Source organism: Neofelis nebulosa, chromosome 7 (assembly GCF_028018385.1).
Source record: "Neofelis nebulosa isolate mNeoNeb1 chromosome 7, mNeoNeb1.pri, whole genome shotgun sequence".
Taxonomy (NCBI): Eukaryota; Metazoa; Chordata; class Mammalia; order Carnivora; family Felidae; genus Neofelis; species Neofelis nebulosa.
Genome location: NC_080788.1, coordinates 11,464,250 through 11,487,640, shown reverse-complemented (window position 1 = coordinate 11,487,640; position 23,391 = coordinate 11,464,250). Strand labels below are relative to the sequence as shown.

Genomic DNA, 23,391 nt, shown 5'->3' with positions numbered 1-23,391 from the left:
CCATCTCGACGGGGACAACGTGCGAGCCTGGGCCTCGCACAGAGCACAGGGTTATGTGATGGCCGAGGCCCAGCCTAGGTCACGTAGGCCATCTGTTGCTGATCTATTTAAAGGAATCAAATGTTTCCCGAAAATCCCCAAGAGCTGTTTCTCAAGCTGAGATTTCAAAGTGATTAAGATTTCAACTTTCTGTGTTTGGTCTGCTAGTCACAAACAGTGAACTGGTTTTTGCACAGAAGTCATGGGGAGAGGAAACCAAGGGACTAGTCACTGCGAATGGCCATGAAGGTCATTGTTCCTGAATCTTGGCACCTTTTGTGGGTGACCAACACAGTACAACTTCACAGGGATTTCTAAATGAAAAGTCACCCATAACACAGCCATACCTAGGACCTGATGGGTTTTGTCTGTATCCATGCTTGACACAGTCAACCTCTGTATAGAATTTAAATGCAACAGTTCACTTCATAAGGACTTTTCACATTCTTAAGAATTTTTCATTATTCCCTTGAGCTATGGTACAGTACTGTAATTTAATTCATTATCCCAATTCAGGTTTTTCTGCTATTATAGCTAACATTGTAATAAAAATCTGCCTGCCCTGAGCTGTTTTTCTGGGAGGGAAGTATTTTCCTAAGTGTTGAAGGGTAGGGTTACCTCATAAAAAAATCTGAACATTTTTATGACTCCTGATTCACAATGCTATATTGCTTCTTTGAAAGGAGTGATAGGCTTTCCAATGCCACCAGCCATAGGTGATTTTACCCAGCCCAGTTTTGCCACAGCCTCGCAAGCGCTGGGTGTGAATGTTGAAAATTGGTTTTTCAAGTTTACAAAGTGTAAAATGGCAATTTGCTATTGTTACCTTAATGCTTCTGCACATTAACAAGGCTTTGCTAATGACCTTCTAGATGACATTAGGGCTTTGGAGAAATGCTCTTCCTCAGGAATTCAGAACAGAGATCAGGAAACGTGGTAGGCATGGGGAGAAGGGGAGCAAAGCTGGATACAGAAGCTGGGAATGTGCATTTGTACAGGTCAAGTTCAAGTAGTTCATTCTTGCTTGCTTCTAGCCCCTGGGAGTACCCTGGTCTGTGTAGATAGCTGCATCCCAGTAAGGTGGGTCTGTCTGTTTGGGGTCACTTCCTCCAGTTCGAGACAGACACTGGGGGCCGGAACATCCCATTTCTAGGTTCCTCACCCAAATCTAGGTAACTTTGAAAATGAAGAAGTTACTCAGAATATGACTCCACAGTTCACCTTTGAGGCACCTGACTCACCGCCAGGACAGGTCCTGAGAGACCAGATTATGGGTGGTTTTGGACAAGTGTAGTCACTGCTGGCACATGCGTGGCCTCGGTGGGACCCACATCACTTCTAGGAGGCTGGCAGGATCAATGACATTGCTCCTGGGGCCGAACTCAGAAATGAGTCTGAGCGAAAATGTGCCCAAGGTCACGTGGCTAATCAGTGGATGAACAGGGGTTGAACTTGGGGGCTTGGCTAGTCCAAGGCCATTCTCCTTTTACTCCAACACTGCTGCTCTCTCTAAAAATCAATGTAGGACCACATTCAAAATCTCCTGCAGGATCTATTCTTGGGAGGATATGAAAGTATCATCTCCCTCGGGCCATGCTTTCCGGTCTCTATCAAGTGTAACTGATTCCTATCAACCTGGGGAAGCTGGCTTGTAAGACTCATGCCACACCCGAAGTTCGGACCTCCCAGAGAACTGCAGACAAGCACCAGATGGGGACGGGGAGGGCGAAAGGTGAGCCTGGCTCTCTAGTCCCTGGGTCTAAGCTTACCTGATAAGGATGATGACTGAGGGTGTCTGCGCCATTGCCCCGATCATACTGCAGACACACATCACACACAGGAAGGTGAGGAAGGCCTCTTGGCACCCGGGACTGGGGCATTTTCCGGGAACCACAGTTGTGTTCTCGGCCGGGACGGTCGTGAGGCACGCACAGCCGGTGAGATTCTGAAACGGAAGTATTCAGTCCTCTTAACTGGGGGTATCTCCAGTTTCCAAATCCAAAGCCATCCATCAGATGGAGCTGTCACTGCCTAATTATGCATTCTGTGGCATTCCATTAATTAGGCCTGAATAAACGAGTTAGCTTTTTAAGGAGGCTGCGAAACACATGCAAATAAAGGAGTATTTACAGGGAGAAGAGCCAATTCCCCATCTCCTGTGTATTTCATCTCCGTGTTCAAGAATCCCTCGATAGGCTGTACCCCAGACAAACATGTCCCCCCCCCCCCCCGCCCCGCCCCAAGTACTGTGGAAGAAACTGTGCCTCCACAATAGGATAAAACATTGCCAAATTAACGTTATAATTACTTGCCAATTTGTCCTCTTTTATGCAGTTATAATTACAATGAAGTGTATTAAAAGAAGTAAATCAGGTAACCTGCATATTGTTGCTGGTTCAGTGCCCAGCGTGGCACTTGGAACAAAGGATGTACATTGTCAGCCACGAGGTTGCTGCTCCCGTGGTGGGGGGGCGGGGGGGGGGGCAGGTGAATGGGAAAGTTCTCACGTGCCAGGGGAAGCAAAGAGGGCTAAGAGATGCCAGGAGCTTGGAGCAGATCGCGGGCAGCAGACGAAAGCCCAAACCAGACACATTTATTAATACATGATCCAAGGAGGGGGGGGGGGGGGGGGAAAGGCGGCCACATTCCATTTGATCTTGCGGGTGGATTCTTGCCCAGCTGCCCCTGCTCCCCAGCGACGTCCGGCCCCAGCTTCATCATCAGGGGAACTTCTGATGGCCAAGGGGAGGGGCAGGGGCTGGGAGAGGCAGTGCCACGCGAGCGCCGAGCCAATTAAGGTTCGATAATAATAGTGCAGAGGCCTTTAATGAATACAAAATGAAAACAATCATAAATGATTCATTGCTTTTCTTCTCAGCACTGCTCGGCTTTCAGAGCACATGCCAAGAAAAATCCTCCTGAGGGTCAAACAAATCCCCTTTGGCTTTCACGTTGCTCGTCCTTGTCCTCCTTCCTCTCCTCTCCATTCTCCCTCTCGCCTCTTTTCTTTTCCCACAGAGCAGAGCACAGATAGGGTCTTTTCTTATCCCATCAAGTCACATGGGATGTTTTCAGGGATGTCCAAAAGCCCTTCTGTGCCACGCTCCCCGCCCCATCAGAGCCACCTGGCTGCATCCTGCCCAGGGGCGCTTATCCATGTGGGCAGACGTGGTGTGGGGCTGGATGCTTCTTCCTAAGCATCGTGCCAAGAGCAGGTGCCTCTGTATAAGTGGCCAGGTTACAGCACCCCATGGTGTTTACTGTAATTCCCATGGGAGATGCTGAGATCTTGGCCCCCTGGCCCTTCCCACACACCTCTGCCCAAGGGGTCTTGCTAGCTCTTCTGTAAAACCTCCACCTCCTGGGAGGCCCCCCACTGGCTGAGCCAGCCCTGAGCCAGGGTTTTTCATGGGCCCCGAGGAGCCCCTGTATGAGGGCACACTCTATGCACCACTGAGGGACCTTCCCACATTCCTGGAGGAGGCCTCGTGGCTCCCGGGACAAAGGAAGACCATGTCTTATGCACGTTGTTCTGAGTGTTTCACGGTGCTGAGACAGAGCTGGTAACTCTTAGTAGGTGGTTTTAGAATGCCTAGGCGAATGAATCCTCATCTGCATTTATCAGGAGGCAGGGCTGCTCCCCAACGACAACCTAAATGTCACCTTTCTTCCAGCCCAGGAGAGGAAACTATACCCCCCTCTGCCCAGACCCCAACTGCACAGCCAAACTTCCCTAGCTGTTTACACCCACCACCTCCATCTCATTCCCGAAGCTCCCCCTCACTCCAGGGGGCTTCTGTCCCTACACGCGGGAACCAGATGGTGCTAAGATCTCCGGGGTCCTCCGTAACCCGACCCCACCGTCCACTTTTCTCTTACGGGGGCCCCCAAGAGCATGTGCCTGTGAACCACTCCCCTCCCTGGCTTCCATAGCCCATGACCGTCCCAGACCCACGTTTTATGTCCTGTCCCAAGGCTCCAAGCATGTCGCCATTTCCACACTAAATCCAGGAACAAATGCCCCAAGCTGGATTCTGCACTGTCAGCGTGGCACTCCTCCCCATCTACATCTGAGAACTACTTCTCTGGAATCCCCCTCCCTGCTGGGGTGACAGCTGGACGGGAGGGGAACACGGGTGAGATTTAGAAGGCAGAAGTGAAGCAGAGGCCACTACGCTCTGAAGGTCTGACACAAGGATGATACCCGCAGAGGTGCCCAGAAGGTGCCAGCTGGCCCTAGCATCCGTATTTGCACCCGCCCTCTTTTCTATCTGCCCTGCTGACAGCACAGGTCTATGCCCACCTCTCCCGATTCGGCTGTCCACCTGCTGACATGGTCAGCACCCCTTTCGTCTCACAGAGCAGCCATACGAACACAGCTTCTTGGGATTTTCCCACAAGCCCCCCCTCTTACCCACATCAGCTGGTGCTTCTGGGGATGGCAAAGATCGGTCTTGTGATTCTTCGAGACTTTAATTCCTCAACTCCCCCACGTTCACATAAGCTCTATTTCCTACACTCAATTCTTTCATTTCCAAAATACCTGTGGGTGCTGCTTTCCGGACCAAACCCAGACAGATGAAATTCTCCCCCCTCCCCCCCCCCCCCAACCTCCATTCCCTCTACATCTCTTGCCCGAGAAATGGTGTCTCTGGACAGCAGGTGGGAATTCTGGACCCTGCTCCTTACTGCCACGTCTGATGTGTCTTCCTCACGACTATGAGGCTAATGAGGCCAGACATCATTGTAGTTTTGCTCCCTAATTTATCCTCAGCTCTAGAGAACAGGGCTTGGCTCATGACAGGGATTCATCAGCTGTTTATTGAATAAATGGATAGATCTCAAGGCCTATTCATTTCACCGTATCCTAAGTCCTTCTCAGACCCTCAAATCCTTCTGTCTCTGATCCCTGTCATAGCCTGAGAGAAAAGAGAGATTCAGGTGTAGGGGGCTAAGAACCACATATATCCAAAGAATGCACATGTATAAATGAGGAACAGTCCCCTCCAGGATGGCTGTGGTCTTGCTTAGTCAACCACCCTAGGAACTGAGCTCTGACTCACATAGCCTCTTAGGACTATGACGTGAGTCCTGCAGCCGAGTGATCAGGGTCAGAACCTGGTGAATAAACCCTGTGACTGGAGAGCTTTGTTTAAGAAGTAGTCTGTAATTGGGACCTATTACAGTAGGTCTAATCTAAGACTCAGTCTTAGATTTTTGCCCAATACCTAGATTAGGGCCCAACTGCATCATATTTACCATGATAGGAAAACTGCCTGGCTCCTCTCTGCTCTGAGAAAATCCCTTCTGAAATGGACCCACTCTGGATTAGGTCTGTGTTCCTGCTCTAATGGAAGGGGATAAAAATGAGACATCTTTATTTCAGACTATCTGACACAGGGATTGCACAGCTCTGTCTGGTCCGCGGAGGGGATGAGTGTGTCCCCTAAAGCCAATGTCCTGGGAATGGAGTGAGTGGGCAGCAGAGTTGAGCCAAGACAAGGGACAGAGGTGATGGCACACAAAGCCAGGGGAAGGGATGGGACGAGAACAGGCCAAGGGCAGCTGCAGTCCGACTGGACAGAAATGAAGCATTTGTAGGGTCATTAACACCACAAGAGCAGAAGTAAGAAATGCAACCAGGGCAGATGTCGTCTGGCAAGTGGCCAGGAGAGAAGCTGGAGATGGCTGGGTCCCTCCCAGAGGCTGTCGGTAAATCTGTATTTATTTATTGAGACTTAGTTGAGAAGAGCCGTGGAAGAGGCTGGGGAGGAGGTAAGCCAGAGGGTCGGAGCAGGGACATGGATGGGACTCCTTTCTGGGCAGAGGACCCAGTCCAACACAATGACAGCATCTGGAAATGCTGGGTGGTCCCACGGTCTTGGGCGGGGGGCGGGGGGCAGGGGGGACAGGCACCTGGGACATTCCTGCAACCCTTCCAAGAGGGAAATCTAAGGGAACATGCTGGGCCTGTGGTCACACGGCAAGAGAGAGCGTCACATCCTTCATTTGGGCTTAGATGACACAAGAGATGGACCTGCATGTCGTGCTAAAGGGGCTGTGGGGACTCTGGCCACAGAGGCAGCTATGTGCGAAGAAACGTCCACCCAGATGTCCACGTGTGGTGGGAGGAACCACAGATGAGGACACAAGGTTTCGCCTTCCCCAGGGTGCCTAACTGTAAGAGACGACTTTCCTCCTGGGGGGCTTTCAGACTGCCATCCCAAATAGAAAGGAAGCGGGGGGAAGAGCCCTTCTTCCGCTGATATTAACCGGGCATCCACGTGGGAACCCCTAAACTTGCAAAAGTTCTGAGGAGCAGGAAGCTCGAAAATACAGAGATAACCTGGATGTGACAGAACGATTCACTTTACTAAGGAGATGACAGAGACTAGGATCCTAATTCTCACCCTGTCTGTATATAACAGTTCCATCTGGCCAGTCCAAAAAGCAGATGGATCTCAGAAGCCACCTGTAGACGGTCATGGCCTGAATCAAGTGCTGTCCCTGGAAGTCCCCAATATATTTCACTGTTGACAAAGTGCACTAGGCTCTGGGAGATTGGTGCATCATTCCTGACCTGGAAAACGTCCAATTTTCCACTTCTGTTTCAAGGGAACATCTTCCCGGCACACCAACCTAGGGGAAGGAGTTACATTCTCTGTCTGGCGCCACGTATTGGGGCGGGAGGTGGGAGCAGGACCTGGCTTTCTTGGAAATAAGTGCATCCTGACATAGCATGTTGATAACCAGACGACCACTGTGCTCGCACAGGAGGCCAGGCAAAGCTTTGGAACCAGCGGTGACCCAGAGGACAGAAGGGGACTCGCTTGTAAATTCTATAAGAACTTATCCTACAGACAGATGGGCCCGCGCACAACATGACGTAAGTACAATGTGAGCCACAACACTGTTTGCAAGACCCAAAGTTATGCAGTGATCTGAACACCCATCACAGGGGCTGGTTAAACAGGTTCCTACGGATCCAGGCAAGGAAAGACCACGTAGCCGTAAGAAAAAAAAAAAAAAAAAAGATACAAGAGTGTTCTTCCCGTATGGATATGGAAAGAACACCAATATAAATTATTAACCATAAAAAACCCACAAACAACCAGGTATGGAATAAGAAAGACCTTGGATATGCGTTAAAATCCAGAAGGAAACACAAGAAACTAATCATAGTAATTACCTATTTGGCAGAGCAGTGGGTTGGAAAATAGGTGAACAGGAGACAGAGTGCAAAGGAGAGATACCACTCCCTCTTTTTTTATATTTTTTGACTTCTGAACAATACAAATACATCATCTATCAAAAAAAAATGAAGAACTCCAGAGCATTAGAAAATAAAGAAGAAATCAATGAAGAGTAGTCACTGAAAATCGTACTCCTACTCCACATTCAGTCATTAATTTAGACTGAGAAATGTTTCCATTCACATATAATGATGGGGATAAATAATTGCAATAAAGCTGGAGACCATGAAAATAGAAAAATTACTCTTTAGAATCTCGGATTAATTTTCTATTGACGAAGGAAATCAGAAGCATGCTATTTTTTTTTTTTAACTGTTGATTTTTTTATTTCATTTGCAGTTCTTTTTTTTTTTAATTTTATTTATTTATTTATTTTTTAATATATGAAATTTACTGTCAAATTGGTTTCCATACAACACCCAGTGCTCATCCCAAAAGGTGCCCTCCTCAATACCCATCACCCACCCTGCCCTCCCTCCCACCCCCCATCAACCCTCAGTTTGTTCTCAGAAGCATGCTATTTTTGATGGCTCCTATTATAAGGAAAAAAAAAAGACTTATCTGCAATGTTTCGAAAATACCAGCAAATGAAGTTGTTTGTGTTTGCTTCTTGGATCAATTAATTGCACAAATAAAACTGATTTCTAGGTTGAAAGATGACTTTTGCGAGGGGACAGGTATGGGGGTGATGAAGTGATTTGTACTGAGAGCCTGCTGTGAAACGTGGAAAGGTAGAGAGTTACTCCCCCAAATTCTGGAATATTCTTTCCGGTTTTCTTTCTGTAATGTATTCAGTTACGAGGCAGAAATGGCCATTTCTATTACAACTCGGGCTCCAGTCCTGTGCTTTAAAGGAGGGTTTGTCACAGAGAATGCTAGGACGCACAGTGCTCTGTCCCGCTTCTGTCTGTGAGACCTCTGATCCCTTGTCATCACATCCTGATAAGGGGCCGGCAGAGGGCTGCCATACCACCACGAAACACTGGGACCTTTTCCTTCCAGTGACAACGCGCTCCTGTGCGTCCTAGACACTTAACAGTTCCTTTCATGATTCGACGACGAAGTTCCTCAGACACCCTCCTGTTGTTTATTACTATCCTTTGGTAGCTTGGACTCTCTTCACCTCATTGGCCCAACCCAAGCTGGCATTTTTAGGTAACGACCTCAACGCTCATCACAAAGTGCAGGACAACCCACGTGCCTAGAGGCAAAGGGGATATTGAAAAACTGCAAGAAGAAATAGACTCTCTTGTTCCCTTTCAGGGTCACTGGCTGAAGGATAATGGCCAGGGAGAAAAATTCTCAGATGAAAGCAAGACCTCCGTCCACCTTTCGCTCCCATCACTGGTAACACAGGAGCCAGAGCACATCCGGGCAGAGCCTTAATTATCTCCTGCAGAAAGGGGAGGAAAGGGCTGGTCTTCGGGGAGCAGCAAGGCCCACGCTTTGCTCCAGCCACCTCGGGAAGGAAGCGTGGGCAGGACACAGAAGGGGAAGGATGTGGCTGCTGCTAGGAGTGAGCATCACGTCCCTGTGTCTCTCCCTCTTGTTCTCTCTCCTGCAAACGGGATCTGCCCCCATATCGCAGAGTCTAGGCCTTCCCATCAGCCCCGCACTCACACACAGTCCATGCTGGAATATCCTTCCGGGCCTCTCCACCACCTGATACCCACTCCTCCTACACGAGAAGCCTCCCCTGCCACTATTCCTCCTCTGGGGGGAAAACATCTGCACCCCTCCCTCGCAGCTCCACCTGCCCTGAAGCAATCCCTGCGTGAGCGGGTTTACACTCTGGGTTTCCTGATCTCTCCATGTGTCTGTGTCTTCCTCTTATGGGCACGTAACCACCCATCCTTTACTGTCAGGTTATTATCTTTTCATAAAAAAAAAAAAAAAAAAAAAAAAAAAAAAAAGTTTTGTTTCCTTATTGAAAAAAAGGATACGTGCTCATTTTGGATCATTTAGTAGTTTGCAGAAAATGTGAAGGAAACATGAAAATTAATGCTTCAGTCTCTAGCCAGAGGTAATGTGCTGTGAGCAGCTGGGTGTACATCTTCTGTATAGATCTTTCCACGTAAAGATATACAAGTGTTTAGATTTTTTTCTTTTCTTTACTAAAAGGGATCATAATCTGGTATATTGTTTTATAATATGCTCGTCTCGCTTAATAGGTTAGCTGTTGCTCGTGGGTGTTCCTTTGTACATAATTCTATCTGTACGTTGTATCTCATCTCACAGTAAACATGAGCTCCTACCTTTCTAGCTCTGTATTTCTTTTCTTTTTTTTTTAGTTTATTTAAAATTTTTTATTTTTTTTTTTAATGTTTAATTATATTAGAGAGGCAGAGTGTCAGCAGGAGGAGGGGCAGAGAGGGAGACACAGAATCCGAAGCAGGCTCCAGGCTCCGAGCTGTCAGCACAGAACCCAACGTGGGGCTTGAACCCACGAACCATGAGATCATGACCTGAGCCGAGTTGGATGCTTAACCAACTGAGCCACCCAAGTGCCCCTAAAATTTTTTAAAATATTTTTGAGAGAGGGAGAGAGACAGACAGACAGACATGGAGAGGGAGGGAGGGAGGGAGGGAGGGAGGGAGGGGATGAACAGGGGTGGGGCTGAGAGAGAGGGAGACACAGAATCCGAAGCAGGTTCCAGACTCTGTCAGCACAGAGGCTGATGTAGAACTTGAACCCATGAACCACAGATCATGACCTGAGCCAAAGTTGGATGCTTAACCGACTGAGCCACCCAGGTGCCCCTATCTATTTAAGTAGTTTCTATACCCAACGTGGGGGCTCGAACTCCCAACCCCGAGATCAAGTTACACGCCTTTCCACTGAGCCTGCCAGGCGCCCCCCAGTTCTCTATTTCTAGTGCCTAGTCCAGGCCCTGAGATATAGTAGGGGTTCAGGTGGCAATGCCCTAGCTGGGCTTTATTTTAGAACAGTCACATCTTCTGACAAGCCATCGCCTGAATGAGTACACACTTTTAAATCAGTTCTGACAAACGGGGCCAGGCTCTATGAGAGGGCTTGCAAACTCCACACCTTTGAGGGCAAGACAGGAAACAGGTAAGAAAACTGGCACAGGTGTAAGGGGTAGCCAGTGGTGGGGACTACGGCTAAGAGGAGATCAAATGCCTTGTTTGTGGGTTTGACCATTTCTCAGCTCCAGCCCGTCGCTGCCCTGCGAGGGTGCCAGGGCCAAGTCAGCTCTCGTCCAACTTTTACAGAGAGGCCAGGAACCCAGATGTATGTAGGAAATGCGCAGGCCATTTAAACCTTGCTTCAGGACACAGTAAGCACATCCGTAGGGCAGAGAGGGTGTATAAGCAATCGGTTCGTTTCTTCTGTACTTCGCAGACACAGCACCTCCAGTCTCCAGTTCAGTTTCCTGAGTGCCTGACCACACAAAGGTGAGAAGGGAAAGGACGTCGAAGGCTGGATGTTCAGCGTCAGCTCGGACACTGTTTCTCGAAAGATAAAAACTTAGGAACCCATCCCTTCTCCTGGAGTAGTGGTTCTCAACTGTGGGGGATCCTGCCCCCAACCACAACCTGTAGAAGTACCTGGAGACATTGGCGGTTTCACAAATGGGCGGGCATTGCCAGTGGCATCTGGTGGGTAGAACTCAGAGATGCTGCTGAAGACAGACACAGCCCCAAATGTCAGCAATGCCAAGCTGGAGATGCTCTGTAGGGGGCACAGTGGTTCTCAACCTCTGTTACATTCCAGAAACATTTGGTGTGGGGCGGGGGGAGGGTGCTTTCAAAAGATACAGATACCTGGGTCCTATCCCACAGTAAGGAAATCAGACTTTCTAAGGATGAGGCTCAGGCCTCATAGTTTAAAAGCTCTCAAGTAATCCTAATAGGCAGGCAGGGCTGAGATCCACGACGGTCAACAACAAACTGCCTGAGTGCGTCCGTAATGGGTCCCCCGCCCTTCCCCTCCCCTCCACCCCTCCACAGAACTGGCTCCAGGCTCTTCTCAAATAGGTGCTCGACACATATCCATCGCCTGAATGGGGGGGGGGGGGGGCATAGATTAGTCGTCTCTCATTAGTCGCCTACAAACTGCTGTGCTGGACCTGTATTGACTTCCAACGTTCTACTGGTGGCTGATACAAGCCCTTTTGTTTGTTTGTTTTAGTCGATTATTCAGTACATCAAAAGGATACAACTTCCAGCAGTCAGTCAGCAGCATACCAACACACTTTCTGTTGGAATAATTACTTCTGAGAGTGAAAGGTACAGGAACAATCTGGGCAATATATCCATGCCAAAGGAAGCTTACAAAATTAACTCGCAATCTTTTTTGTCACCCCTCCCAGTCGTATGCAAGGAGACGGATTAGAAATTGTGCAGTCAATGCGATCCTGGAAACTTTCATTGCTGTCACTCAAGGAGATAGGCAATAAGAAAATAAAATACAAAACCCAAGCCAGGGCGGCAAGGAAAGTCTAACATCAGCAAACCACTAATGCCAACCAGATTTCCCTATAATCAGAATTATGTGACTGGTGACGTATTCACATTTAATAGAGTTATGGGAAATTTTCACAGGTTCTGATGGAAGTTATAAGTGGGTGAGACATGAACAAGGACTGGAGCTTCAGTGTTAAAATCTGCATTGGCCAACCTACTGGCCTGCCAAATGCTATTCAAGGAAGTAGTATTCTCACCCACGGCTTCCTGGGGACAGCACGGGGCCTCCAGCCAGGTGTTCAGGAAGCCTGGGGCCTTTATCCAGAGCCATGGCTGGCACTGGAAATGCAAGGGTCCACAAAAAAACCCCAACCCCATCGCTGGACGCTGGAGCCCAGTGAAGGAGATGTGGAGTCAACAAGCTGTTCTTGGGGACTGGGGAGGGAGGGTCTGACCTTGCAGGACAGAGCAGGTGCTGGAGAACTCTGCAGGACGAGGTTCTAATGCAGCCCTGGAAGAAGTAATAAGTGGGGAGGAGGCTTCTCAGCTGCAGAAAAAGAACTACTGTGCATCTGAAGGGCTTAAGGGAAGACTCTCCTTGAGAAAAGGAGCAGCATGTGCAAAGGCTCGGAGATATAAAAGGAGCAGCGTGTGCAAAGGCCCGGAGGTATAAAAGGAGCAGCGTGTGCAAAGGCCCGGAGGTATAAAAGGAGCAGCGTGTGCAAAGGCCCGGAGGTATAAAAGGAGCAGCGTGTGCAAAGGCCCGGAGGTATAAAAGGAGCAGCACGTGACAAGACCTGGAGGTAAGGGAGAGCTGGGTGTGTCAGAGGAAGCCCATGAAGTTCAACATAATAAGTTGTTCTTCAACAGGTGGGAGGAGTGGGGAGGTTGAGGCTGCAGAGGCAGCAGGGCCAGCCTGTGAAGGCAATGTCCTGACTATGGAGCGCATGAGTGAAGTCCTTTCAAGGAAGAAGAAGGTAAGCATCCTCAAGAGGTCAGTCGCAGAGTCAGAGGAAGACACCGGGTTTGGGGTCAGACCAATCCACATTCCAGCGCCAACACCACCATGCTCTGCGCGAGCCGGGGCAAGTGACTAGTTTGTCATCAGGAGTGAAAATAACACCTCCCTCCCCAGGTTGCCGGGAGGATCGACGGGAAAACGCGCACAGGGCCGGGGGTGCAGGGGTAAGAATGGCTGCGCTCACACCTGGAAAGCTAGAGGACTCCAGCAGACGGTGAAGGAATAATAAGGAAAAAGGGAAATTGGGAAGACGGATGAGGAAGGCTTCAGCTTGTGGAAGAGCTTTTTTGAGAGCTTGGAGGCAAGAATTGGGAACGAAGGAGGGAGCGAATGTACCAGGAATATAATCCACCATTTGGCATTTCCCCAAAATACTGCAGCAGAGATTTAGAAGATTGAAATTGCTTTCTGCTCATTTTTGGATGGTGGCCTGAGATTTCTTTGGCTCCAGGCCAAGCCGTCACGGACCATGAGTGACACGTGGAAGGCCTGTTGCCTGGCCCACGCAGGCTCTTGAAAAAGTTTGCTGCTTTGCGACCTCTACAGTTAGGGTTGTTTTTAAGGCTAGGTCGTCACAAGGGCCCCTTTCCGGGATAGGCGTGACCTCATCGACCTGTTGACAGCCAGGACATCCTGAGATCTGCCTCCATGGAGGAGAAATGTGACTCCCACCTGGTCCTGGGGCCCGGGGCTACCTCAATCTCTCACTTGTAATCGCGGGAGGAGAACCTCTCTGATTTGCCTGCACCCTAGCAGATGATAGGAGGCCTTAGGAGGCCTCCAGCAATGTGAGGAAAGGGCAGGTGTCTGGAGAAGGAGCAGTATATCCAGAGGGAATCAGAGGAGCTCACTATCCAATAACTGCATTCCACACATTCCTGTTTCAGCAGCTGCAAAGACTCACTGGCCAGCGAGGCTCTTATTCAGTAAGACTCGTACATACAAGATCAAGGGATATGCAATTTTTAAGACAATTTTTTTTTTTGGCTGTCAGAGAATGCTCTGGAATAGAGACCTGTTTGGTCTCAGGATACCAGCCTATACTGAGTCAATTTAATCCCTAAAGCAGGACAAGAACCAAAACTGATTTATATAACTTTTTGGCTATTAAAATGTTAATAAAATTGTTGTCATGAAAAAGAATAGCTTGTACTTTTATTTTAACCATTCACAAGGCCCCATCCCATTCTAAAATTCGCTTCCAGTCACATAAAGAAATTGCTTTATCATCTAATTAAAAAAAAAAAAAATCAGTTTCTCTCCACCACCACCACCACCACCATCCCCCCACCATCGGGATTTATTTTCTCAATAGAAAAATGTTAATAACTTGCCAGGAATCTAAATGTTAAAAGCAAAGAAAAATGAAATCTTTGGAGATGAAAATAAGTGATCGATTTCTCTTCCTTCAGAGAAATTGCTGCCTCTAAAAGATACAGAATGTGAGCAGGACAAGAAACAAATAATTCCAACTCTAAATTCCTCTAAAGCAGCCACCTAGCCTTTTTCTTATCTTTCTCTTCATCTATGCATTCCTGAACATTTACAGAGCACTCCTGGATGACAGCCCTCACTCGGGAAACTCACAGATCACAGCAGACGACAAATACGCTTAGCAGATCACTGCAGTGAAATGAGAGAGAAGCCTTCAGGAGAGACAGATCAGACCACAGAGGCAAGAACATCAAAGCTAAAGAAGAGAAGGGATGGTTTCACAGAGAAGGGGAAATTCGAGTAGGGTACCGACAGCTGAGTAGGAGTTGTCCAAATGGGGAGAGAAGTGTGAAAAGGCATACACGTTGTGTGGGGGAAGCTGAATACCACAAACTAAAAGGAAATAAAGCTAGAGAGAATGGCTGAGAACAGACTTGTGCTGAAAGCACATACAAAGCCAGTTCAGTGCCTAGGTCTTATCTCATAGGTGACAGGGTAGCATTAGACAGGGTCCTCTGCAGTGTTGCAGACATCATTTCGGCTGCAGTGTAGAAGATGGGCCAGAAGGGGGCCACCCTGAGCTGTGGGGACAGTTGGGCAACTGCCACACTGGTCCAAGGGAGAGACCAGGAGGGCTGGCACCAGGGCAGTGGTGATGTGGATGCAGAAGACAGGCAGGTGCATAAGCATGACTTGGTGACCAGTCAGTCCCTTAGCATCAGGTTTTCAAGCAGAGAACATGGAAAACGGCAGGCTGATAGCCAATTGGAAAATTCATACTGACAAGGGGGGAAAACAAAAAACAGTTTAGTGTGGGGCGGGGGATGGGTAAAAGTGGGAGGTATCTAGTTGAGAATAATAAGGCAAAGCAAACGGAAAAGGAAGAGGTTGAATTAGTGTCAGATAGTCTCAGGTTTAGAAGAAGACTTCTCTGATAAATGGTATTCTAGCCTTCCTTTACATACTTCTGTTGATGGGGAGCTCATTACCAGTAGAGTCAGGCTATTCCACTGACACCCTTTGTGAGTGTCTTGAACCATAATCTTTTTCTCTGGCTCCATATGTACAGCTCCCTTTGAATGTTTTTTTTTAACTTTTGGTTGCTCCGTGACACTTTCTGGAAACCTACTTGATTTAGCAGGAAGGCCTGAAAGACCCGGCAGTCTACCCACTCTGCTAAGGATCCTCCACTGGACTGCGGTAGAGTCTGGGAAACAGTCACAGGGCAGGAACACAAAGTATAGAACACATGTGGTGGCCCACTGCTGACCCTGACCGTGGGTTTTAAACTACTCTGTCTGCCCGCGTCCCCTGCCCCATCCCCTCCGGTCAGAAAATCACCAGTACCGTGCTGTTGCAGCCAGCGAAGCAGGCAGACAGGTAGGTGATGCCATCTGCCCCACACACGGGAGTGAAGGAATCGGTTTGGCATTCACAATTTTTATTGCAGGGTGAGTAGGGGTCCAGGGCCACGCCAGGCGCTGAGCTGGAAAAGAACCGAAAGATGGAATCCATCAAAGGAAGGTCAATTTCGATTGGATCGCTCCGCCCTCTGCTGTGATGAGTCACCTGGCACCCCTGCCTTCTCCTCCTCGGATCTCCCCCCCCCCTCCCCGTCCCACAAGGACCGGCCTGGCGCCTCTGCTGAGACGCCGCGCACGCGCAGAAGCAACGGTGCCAGGCTGCGCGCTTCCTCTGCCCGGAGGCGGAAGAAGCCTCTTCTTATCATTTGCACCAACGTGCCCTCTGGGCTCAGCTCCGGGCCACCTCCTCCAGGATGCTGCTCATGATTGCTGCAGCTCCGCCCGTTCCTCCTTCCCTGACCCAGCAACTCCTCCTGGCAGAGCTGAACACAGACTTCTCCCTTCCTCAGGGCAGTCCTGGTCTCTGTTTTGTCCCTCCCCAGCAGGCAGTACGCCTCACGATGCTTAACACCACCTCAACTAGACTGGCTTCCATAACTATCGTCTGTGTGATTCAACTTCCTGAGAAAAAGAACACGAGTTATTTTAAATTTCCTTTTGTACCATTAAAGGCACAATTACCCAGAGCCTGCAAACTGCAAAGAGGAAAAGGGCGGAGTGGGCGTTGTGAGCTCCGAAAGAGAGGCAGGCTCTCCTTCCAGCCCCGTTATTTTCAGCTGAGCCTCCCAGGGTTCAAGAACGCTTCATAGTAATGACGATGACGGTGATATCTGACAATTTATGTGGCAGGTACTATTCACGGTACTGCACGGATTATATTTCACTTATTCTCTGTGTAACCCCATGGGGTTAAGAGAGAAACTGAGGCAGCCAGGCTGAGTCGCCTGCCCAAACATACCCACCTTGTACATGGGAAAGGGGGAGGGGGTTCTGGAGCTCTACCAATCTGGGGAGAGTTAGCAGTTGGACCGTAGTCCCTGAGCCTTTTTTTTTTTTCTTTTTTTAATGAAGAAGAACTTCATTATCATAAGACCCTATGCTTTGAACCGCTACAAGTTTACTACTTGAGAGCTGGCACAGTTTAAGGTTGGCAGTCTTTCTCTCCAAAAGCTGTTATTCATGGTATGCACAAACCAGAAGGCGCCACATTTGGGAGGGGGAGGAACCGGGGCTGGGGTGGGGGCAGAAGTGGCCACGGTGGTGGTAAAGGGGACGGAGGGGCACACAAATGCGTGGACTATGCATGAATATACAGACAGCTGCCTTCACCTGTGTTCCCACATTTAGCCTGCTTGACCCTGCAGGTGCCTATACCTTCTAGATACAGGACTATAGGAGAAAGCCTGATGGCCTGCTTGGAGGAGGAGGAGACTGGTAGGAGGAGGAACTGGTATCCTGCAGGCCAATTCTGCTGCACCCTTGATGCTCCAGGCTGATCCCCAAGCAGCTTCCAAGTCTCACACAGAAAGGGGGACAGCTGTGGATGCTGGACTCTTCCTAATTCCCTCTGGGGCAATTCTAGTTGGACTCTAGGTCAAAGCCTTGGGATAATAACTAGAAAAAAAAGTGTCCCATAAGAACTAACTTCCTTCACTTCTCCCTCTTTTATTCCCCACCTCCTTTGCCCTCCCATACTTATCAATACCTACTGTGGATGAGACCCTATAATTACTATGGGAGCCTAATGATAGCTCCTGATAATTTCAGGAATGGTTGTAATCTATTCTGTCTTTCCTTTTAGGCTGAAATTTTTAAAGTTTTTATTTATCTATCTATCTATCTATCTATCTATCTATCTATCTATCTAGAGAGCAAGTGGGGAAGAGGTAGAGAAAGAGGGAGAGAGAGAAATCTCAAGCAGGCCCTGCGCTGATAACACAAAGCCTGACAAGGTACTCGAACCCACGAACAGTGAGATCATGACGTGAGCCGAAATGAAGACTTGGATGCTTAGCTGACTGAGCCACCCAGGAGCCCCTAAGATGAATTTTAAAATAAAATTTCTCTGTGTTATCTTTAATTATTCCTAAGGTCAAATGCTAAAAATGGTAATAGGAGTACTGTGGGGAGTGAATGTAGGACGATTTCCCCCCATGTGTTCCCGGCCGTCCTGGGAGACAGCTGTTGAGTGGGATGGCCTTGCACCCTCTACCCATGAGGTCCACGTTGATTCTCCAGCACTAGGAGGAAGATACAGAGGCATCATCGAACCCTCCATTCATGGTCACCAGAGACAAAGCTGGCTGTTACCCTACCATGGCATCCCCTGGGCAGGCAGGGGCGGAAACAGACATTTGTGGGACTTACGTGTTTCCATAGGGAACAGTAACCCCAGCCACAGGGCCCGTGTCACAGCCCAGGAAGAGGAAGGAAACATAGCAAGCTGTGGACACCAGGTTGACGAGCATGGCCATCCGAATGGCCCCGAGGGCGGAAAGACTGAGCTTCTTTACCAGGAGACCACCCAAGAAGATCCCCAGACAGGCACATGGGATTGCAGTCATCCCTGGAGAAAAACAGAGAAGCAGAAACTGTTAGCAGGGAAACCGGGACCAGTCAATACAACAGATGAGTGCCAGGCTGGGGGCTGAACCCTGTCCAACCTGAATTCCCAGGGATACCACGACTGCACCCCTTTCTCCATGCTGGCCTCCACCCCCAGGTCTCCACAAAGGGCCTTATTTCTGGCCTCAGGGAGCTCACAGAAAACTGGGGGAGACACACATGTACACACTCTGTTATTAGGGGTCCAAATACCTACACCTATTATGCTAAGTGAGGTACCCTCATGGGAGAGACACGGCTGGCATGGGAACAGCCAAGAGACAAAGACAGACAGACAGACTTGGAACACATGTTTCAGGGATGTAACGATCACGGAGCACTAATGTGCTCTCTGTGCATTTTGAGATGACGTGGGAAAAGGGGACTCAAGATCATTTGGGGGTTTTCTCTCTTTTTCTCATTAGTCAAGGAGGGCTTCACGGAAAGGCCTGGCAGTGTGTAAACAAAGGTCCTAGGACTCACCGGCCCATGCAGGTGGCCTTTTAACCAGCTCCCAGACCTCTCCGGAAGTAGCATCAATCAAATCGTTTTGTTAATTCTTGGTGAGTAATTGGCATAAAATTTCCCCCCTCTCTTATAAACGGAGCTATCTGCAAGGCAACAGGACCATAAACCTGTTATTTCTGATTCTCAGAGGCTCATGGAATTTTAGAAGGGCCGAAGGGTCCTAGAGTTCCAATCTCCTGTTTGGTCTTTGCTTTGTTCTGATTTGCTTCATCTAAAACTCAGCTTTAAATTAGCCGTGTGTCATTTATTCACCATGTAGATAGTACATGGCCAATTTCCCAGGGCAGGCTGCCTCCTTCTTGCCAATCAACAGACCTCTAGGTCAATCGACTACACCAACCAGCTGGTATGTGCTAAAAGAATGCAAATTAATTTTAATATTAGGGTAAGAAAAACATAATCAGGAAGGCTGAGCTCTGCAAGAAAATAGCTCAAGTCACATTTAAATGAAACAAAGATCTCTGTGTTACCTGATGCTCTTGGAATATCTACTTGGTTTTCCCTTGTTCTTGGCGTAGAAACGACCTTCACGACCTAGCCCCCAAGTGCCTCTCTCTGCTCACCCCTTGCCCACTGTTCCTCCTTTCCCTCCCCGGGATGGACCAAGCCCATTCAGGTCCCCCCAGGCTTTACACTTGCTGATCCCCCTCCTGGAACATTCTTGCACTATGTCTCCACTTGGCTGGCCCCGTACTCCCTTCAGAGATGCCTTCCCAGCTCACACCATCTAGAGTGGTCCTACACTCCACCCAGGGGCCTCCCTATCATTCCTCACCCCCATTTTATTGTCTTCATGGCTCTCCCCACTGTCTGAAGCTGCCTCATTCCTTTTTAGTTCTCTTGTTTCTTGTTCACTCTCCGCCCCCCCCCCCCCCCCCAGACGAAGCTTCCCTGAGCCCAAGAACCTTTTCCATCCCGCTCAGTCCACACGGTTCTGTGTGCCTAGCACAGAGCGGGGCGCTGAGGCTCATTTTCAGGATGCATGGAAAGGTGAGCAGGTTGGATCTGTGTGAATGAACACTGGGAGGACATGCCCACGCCCAGAGAGCAGGCATGTGCTTTGTTTCATTTCCTAGCAGAGACCGCAGGGAGCATCACCTGGTGATGATGGTAACTATGGCAATAACAGGCTTTCGGTGCCTTTTCTCCCAGCCATCATCAGCCTTCTCTCTTCCTCCCTGATGTGTGTGCCGCCTTAGCATTCGGTTATCAGAACTTCCCCGAAACTATCCTCATTACGTTAACCTATGCAGATTGAGTCCTTTTTATCTTCATGCATAAATCCGTGCCATCAGCGCCTTAATCATCTATGCAGCTCTTTTTGGGACTCTGTCCCATTTGTTGATGGCTTCAAGGCTGGCACAGAGCCACGCACGAAGGCCCAGGGATGACTGCTTGGGCCCTATCCCCTGGGTCTGTAGGAACCAAGCACTTTCTGATGAGAGCCTTGCCTGGTGCTCCCATATTTCGCTCTGTCCCCACCGCCCGCCCTCCAGGGTCCATGCTGATTAAAGTGAGGCCCCAAGCAGGACACAGGGAGAGGGCACACATGCTGTGTGGACTGTCAGACAGACGGACTGACAGATGGGCCAGCAGGTGGCCTCTCCGCAAGGTCCTCCCCTGCCAGGCCCTCTGACAGACAGAGTCACTGGGAAAGAAACAGGTGCAAGAAGGCGAGATTGTTGTTTTGACCTTCTGCCCTGAAGACTATTGATTTGTTTGTCAATAGAAACCTTAGGACTCGAGTCTATTCTGAAATAAAACATAGCCCCCCGCGCCACACAGAAGCAACCAAGCAAATGCAATCAGCACGTAAGAACAGCAGCACAGGAATGAGGAAGAAATGGAGAAACTGGCTGCCGGAGGGCGAAACCAGAGACACCCCAGGTTATAACGAAAAAGTTATGACTTTAATTATAAAAGAAACCCGTTTTACCTATCTCTGTCAGACAGGAACTAAAGGGCTGCCTGCATTTTGCTAATACTTCTTGGAAGTGACACTTAACACAGAAGTGGATGGTAAAGCGTTATTAGTAAAAAAAAAGAAAAAAGAAAAAAGAAAAGAAAAGAAAAAAGAAAAAGAGAAAGAAAGAAAGAAGGCTTGTGCAACCCTAGCAGCTCCCAAGGAGACGTGCTATGACCCAGCTGCATTATCATAGTATGTTTTTAATTTTTTTTTTTAATTGAGATACATCATGTGCTGGGAAGTACACAAAGCTTACGGGAACAGCCAATCAATTCCTGCATCTGTATACACCCCTATAACCACGGCTCCAATCAAGCTTAGAACATTTCCAGCAGCCCAGGAAGGTTCCCTGGTGGCTGCCCTCCCCCCCCCCACCTCCTGGAAAGATAGTACCCATCATCAAGGCCTCCATCATTTTAATTAACTTCTCCTCTTTTGAACTCATATAAACATGTACTCTTTTGTGCCTGATGTCTTTCAACTCTGTCAGATTCACCCACACGGAGACAGGTAGGAAAAGGCTTGCTTTCTCATGCTGTGTGAAGACTGCACGAGCATTCCATAATTTATTTACCCATTCTCCTGTCGACAGACATCTGGGCTGAATCCAGCTGGGGCTATTATGCACAAGGAGGCTCTGAACGCTGCCACATACGCGTATCTAAACGAACGGATTTCAACATTCATTTCTGGTGGGAACATGCCCAGAAGTAGAACGGATGGATCCCAGCATGAACACTGGCTTTACCAGGCACTGCCCAGGAGCTGTCCCAAGCGCTCCCACCTTTGGGCACTGCTAACAGCCGCACGCGAGAGTTCCAGTTGCTCCACATCCTCACCAACATTCGGTGCTATCAGTCCGTGGTATCTCAGTGTGGTTATGTGTTTTCCTGATGACTCACGACGGGTTAGCGGCTTTGCATTTGTTTATTGGCCGTTATGCAAAGACACAGGAAGCGCTGAAGAAGACCATTCCCCTCAGCAGATGATCTGACGCCCCTACTTACCAGAGAAGGTCATTCGTGTGGCCGCAGATCTCTCTCAGATGCAGGGCTGTCCCAGCCGGATTCTCAGTGGCCACACTCATGCTTCTCTCCTCTGCACTTGTAGGACGGATGAGCCTTTCTGTCGAGGGCTGTCCATCCACACCCTGCTCTTTCCCGCAAATCCCCTCGCGCTGGCTCTTTCCCCTACGCTTAGCAACCTGCTCACCTTTCCAACCTTTCCAGCAATGCAGCATCTCCACCCATCCCCTGGACCCCGACACACACGGCCCGCCTGCTGGGGCCACTCTCCTCTGCTCTACACCTGAGCTTCGGGAAAGTGTCCTACAGTCACAGACTACGCCGTCCCTCTGTGTGGGCTACTCTGCACACAGCGCACAGGCTCCCCGCTTCGCCACTTCTCGGACACAGCTCTGACACAGGTGGAAGGGCGTCCTGGTTGTTGCAACTAATGGGAGGAAGCTAATAGCTTCCTTCTTGGAATCATCTCTTCCTGGACTCTCATGCCCTGTGGATTTCTCTCGAACTCCCCCACAGATGCCACTGTTTCCTCACGGTCGGTCTCTCACCCTTTTTCTCTAATTCTCCACCTTCTCATCACGTAACGTTCACTCCCGTGTCCTCCATCCATACACCGATGCTCCCAAACCTCTCTGCCTCACCCGAGTCTCCTTCCGGATCCCCCGCCGAGTCCAGGAGGCCACGTGGATACACCACGGGCATCTCGCGCTCAGGAACTTCAAAAGCGATCCCATCGTCTTCCCCACGGATCTGATTCTTTGAGGTTTCCAGGTTTTACAAATGGTACCACCAGCTGTCCGAGCCAGACCCCTGGAGTCCTTAACTCTCCCGTCTCCCTGGTCAGTTGCGAGGAGGCCACTTTCCTAACTCCCCCTTAGTAATGCTCTTCCCCTGAGGGCAAATTGATTTTCCTTACCATGCCAACTCCAAACAGTGGAACGGATGCGTGTAGACTACTACTGAGAAGGATGGGAAGGCCATGCTGACTCTTGGGGAGAAGGAGTACCATGATCCATAAATTATGTCTGCCACGGGCAGGGGTCAGGAAAGGAGTGCATGGCCTCCAACCTCTGTATTTGCTGACTGCAGGTTTCATGCTGCCAGAAATATTCTTACTTTTTTTACGTACCTGACCGAAGCCTGCTAGCCTTTCAGGACACATCTTTATTCCCCTCTCCCTTCATTCCCTCGTCTCCTCAGTTCTGCAGTTCGCACCCATCTACTGATCTCCTGGCCTGTCACAAGGCTTCTTACATACAATTTATATTCTAGGTCTTTATCATATCCTTTTGGCAAATCTGAGCCCAAGAGTATACTTTGAAATGCCTTCTGCACACAGAGTCCATGAATACTGCTGCTAAAGGAACAGCAGAGCCTGGGCTCTTTCTTTGGGGGGCCTCGGTAGACCCTGAGAGTGTTACACGCAGGACGGCAGCCCTCTGCCCCCCCGGGGGACGGAGAGGCGGACTCACCGAGCAGCTGGTTGGCAGAAGAGGTGGTAAGGTTAAACTGCTGCTCTAGGTACTTCCCCAAGAAGGCGGCAAAGCCAGCCACCACTGCAATCTCCATGCAGGCGGCCAGGATGATGCAGGTGAACACGGGGTTGGACAGCAGGTGCTTGGTGACCTTCGGGATCACTGCAGGGAGAGACAAGCAGAGAGCCATGGTCACACACTGCACTCCCAGGTCTTCTGCCCCCCTGGGTCCCTTCTTGACACGCTTTTGTGTA

At 49.3% G+C, this 23,391-nt stretch overlaps 1 protein-coding gene across 4 annotated transcripts in view; it reads right to left on the bottom strand.

Moving 5' to 3' along the window:
- SLCO3A1 (solute carrier organic anion transporter family member 3A1) overlaps positions 1-23,391 on the bottom strand; it is a 313,852-nt gene that overhangs the window by 31,900 nt on the left and 258,561 nt on the right. For all 4 annotated transcript variants that reach the window (XM_058736684.1, XM_058736683.1, XM_058736685.1 and 1 more), the window contains 4 exons: positions 23,135-23,299; positions 17,907-18,105; positions 15,523-15,661; positions 1,809-1,984 (listed from right to left, as the gene is read on the bottom strand). In XM_058736684.1, the coding sequence (XP_058592667.1) occupies positions 1,809-1,984; positions 15,523-15,661; positions 17,907-18,105; positions 23,135-23,299 (679 nt within the window). The remainder of the gene's footprint in view (positions 1-1,808; positions 1,985-15,522; positions 15,662-17,906; positions 18,106-23,134; positions 23,300-23,391) is intronic.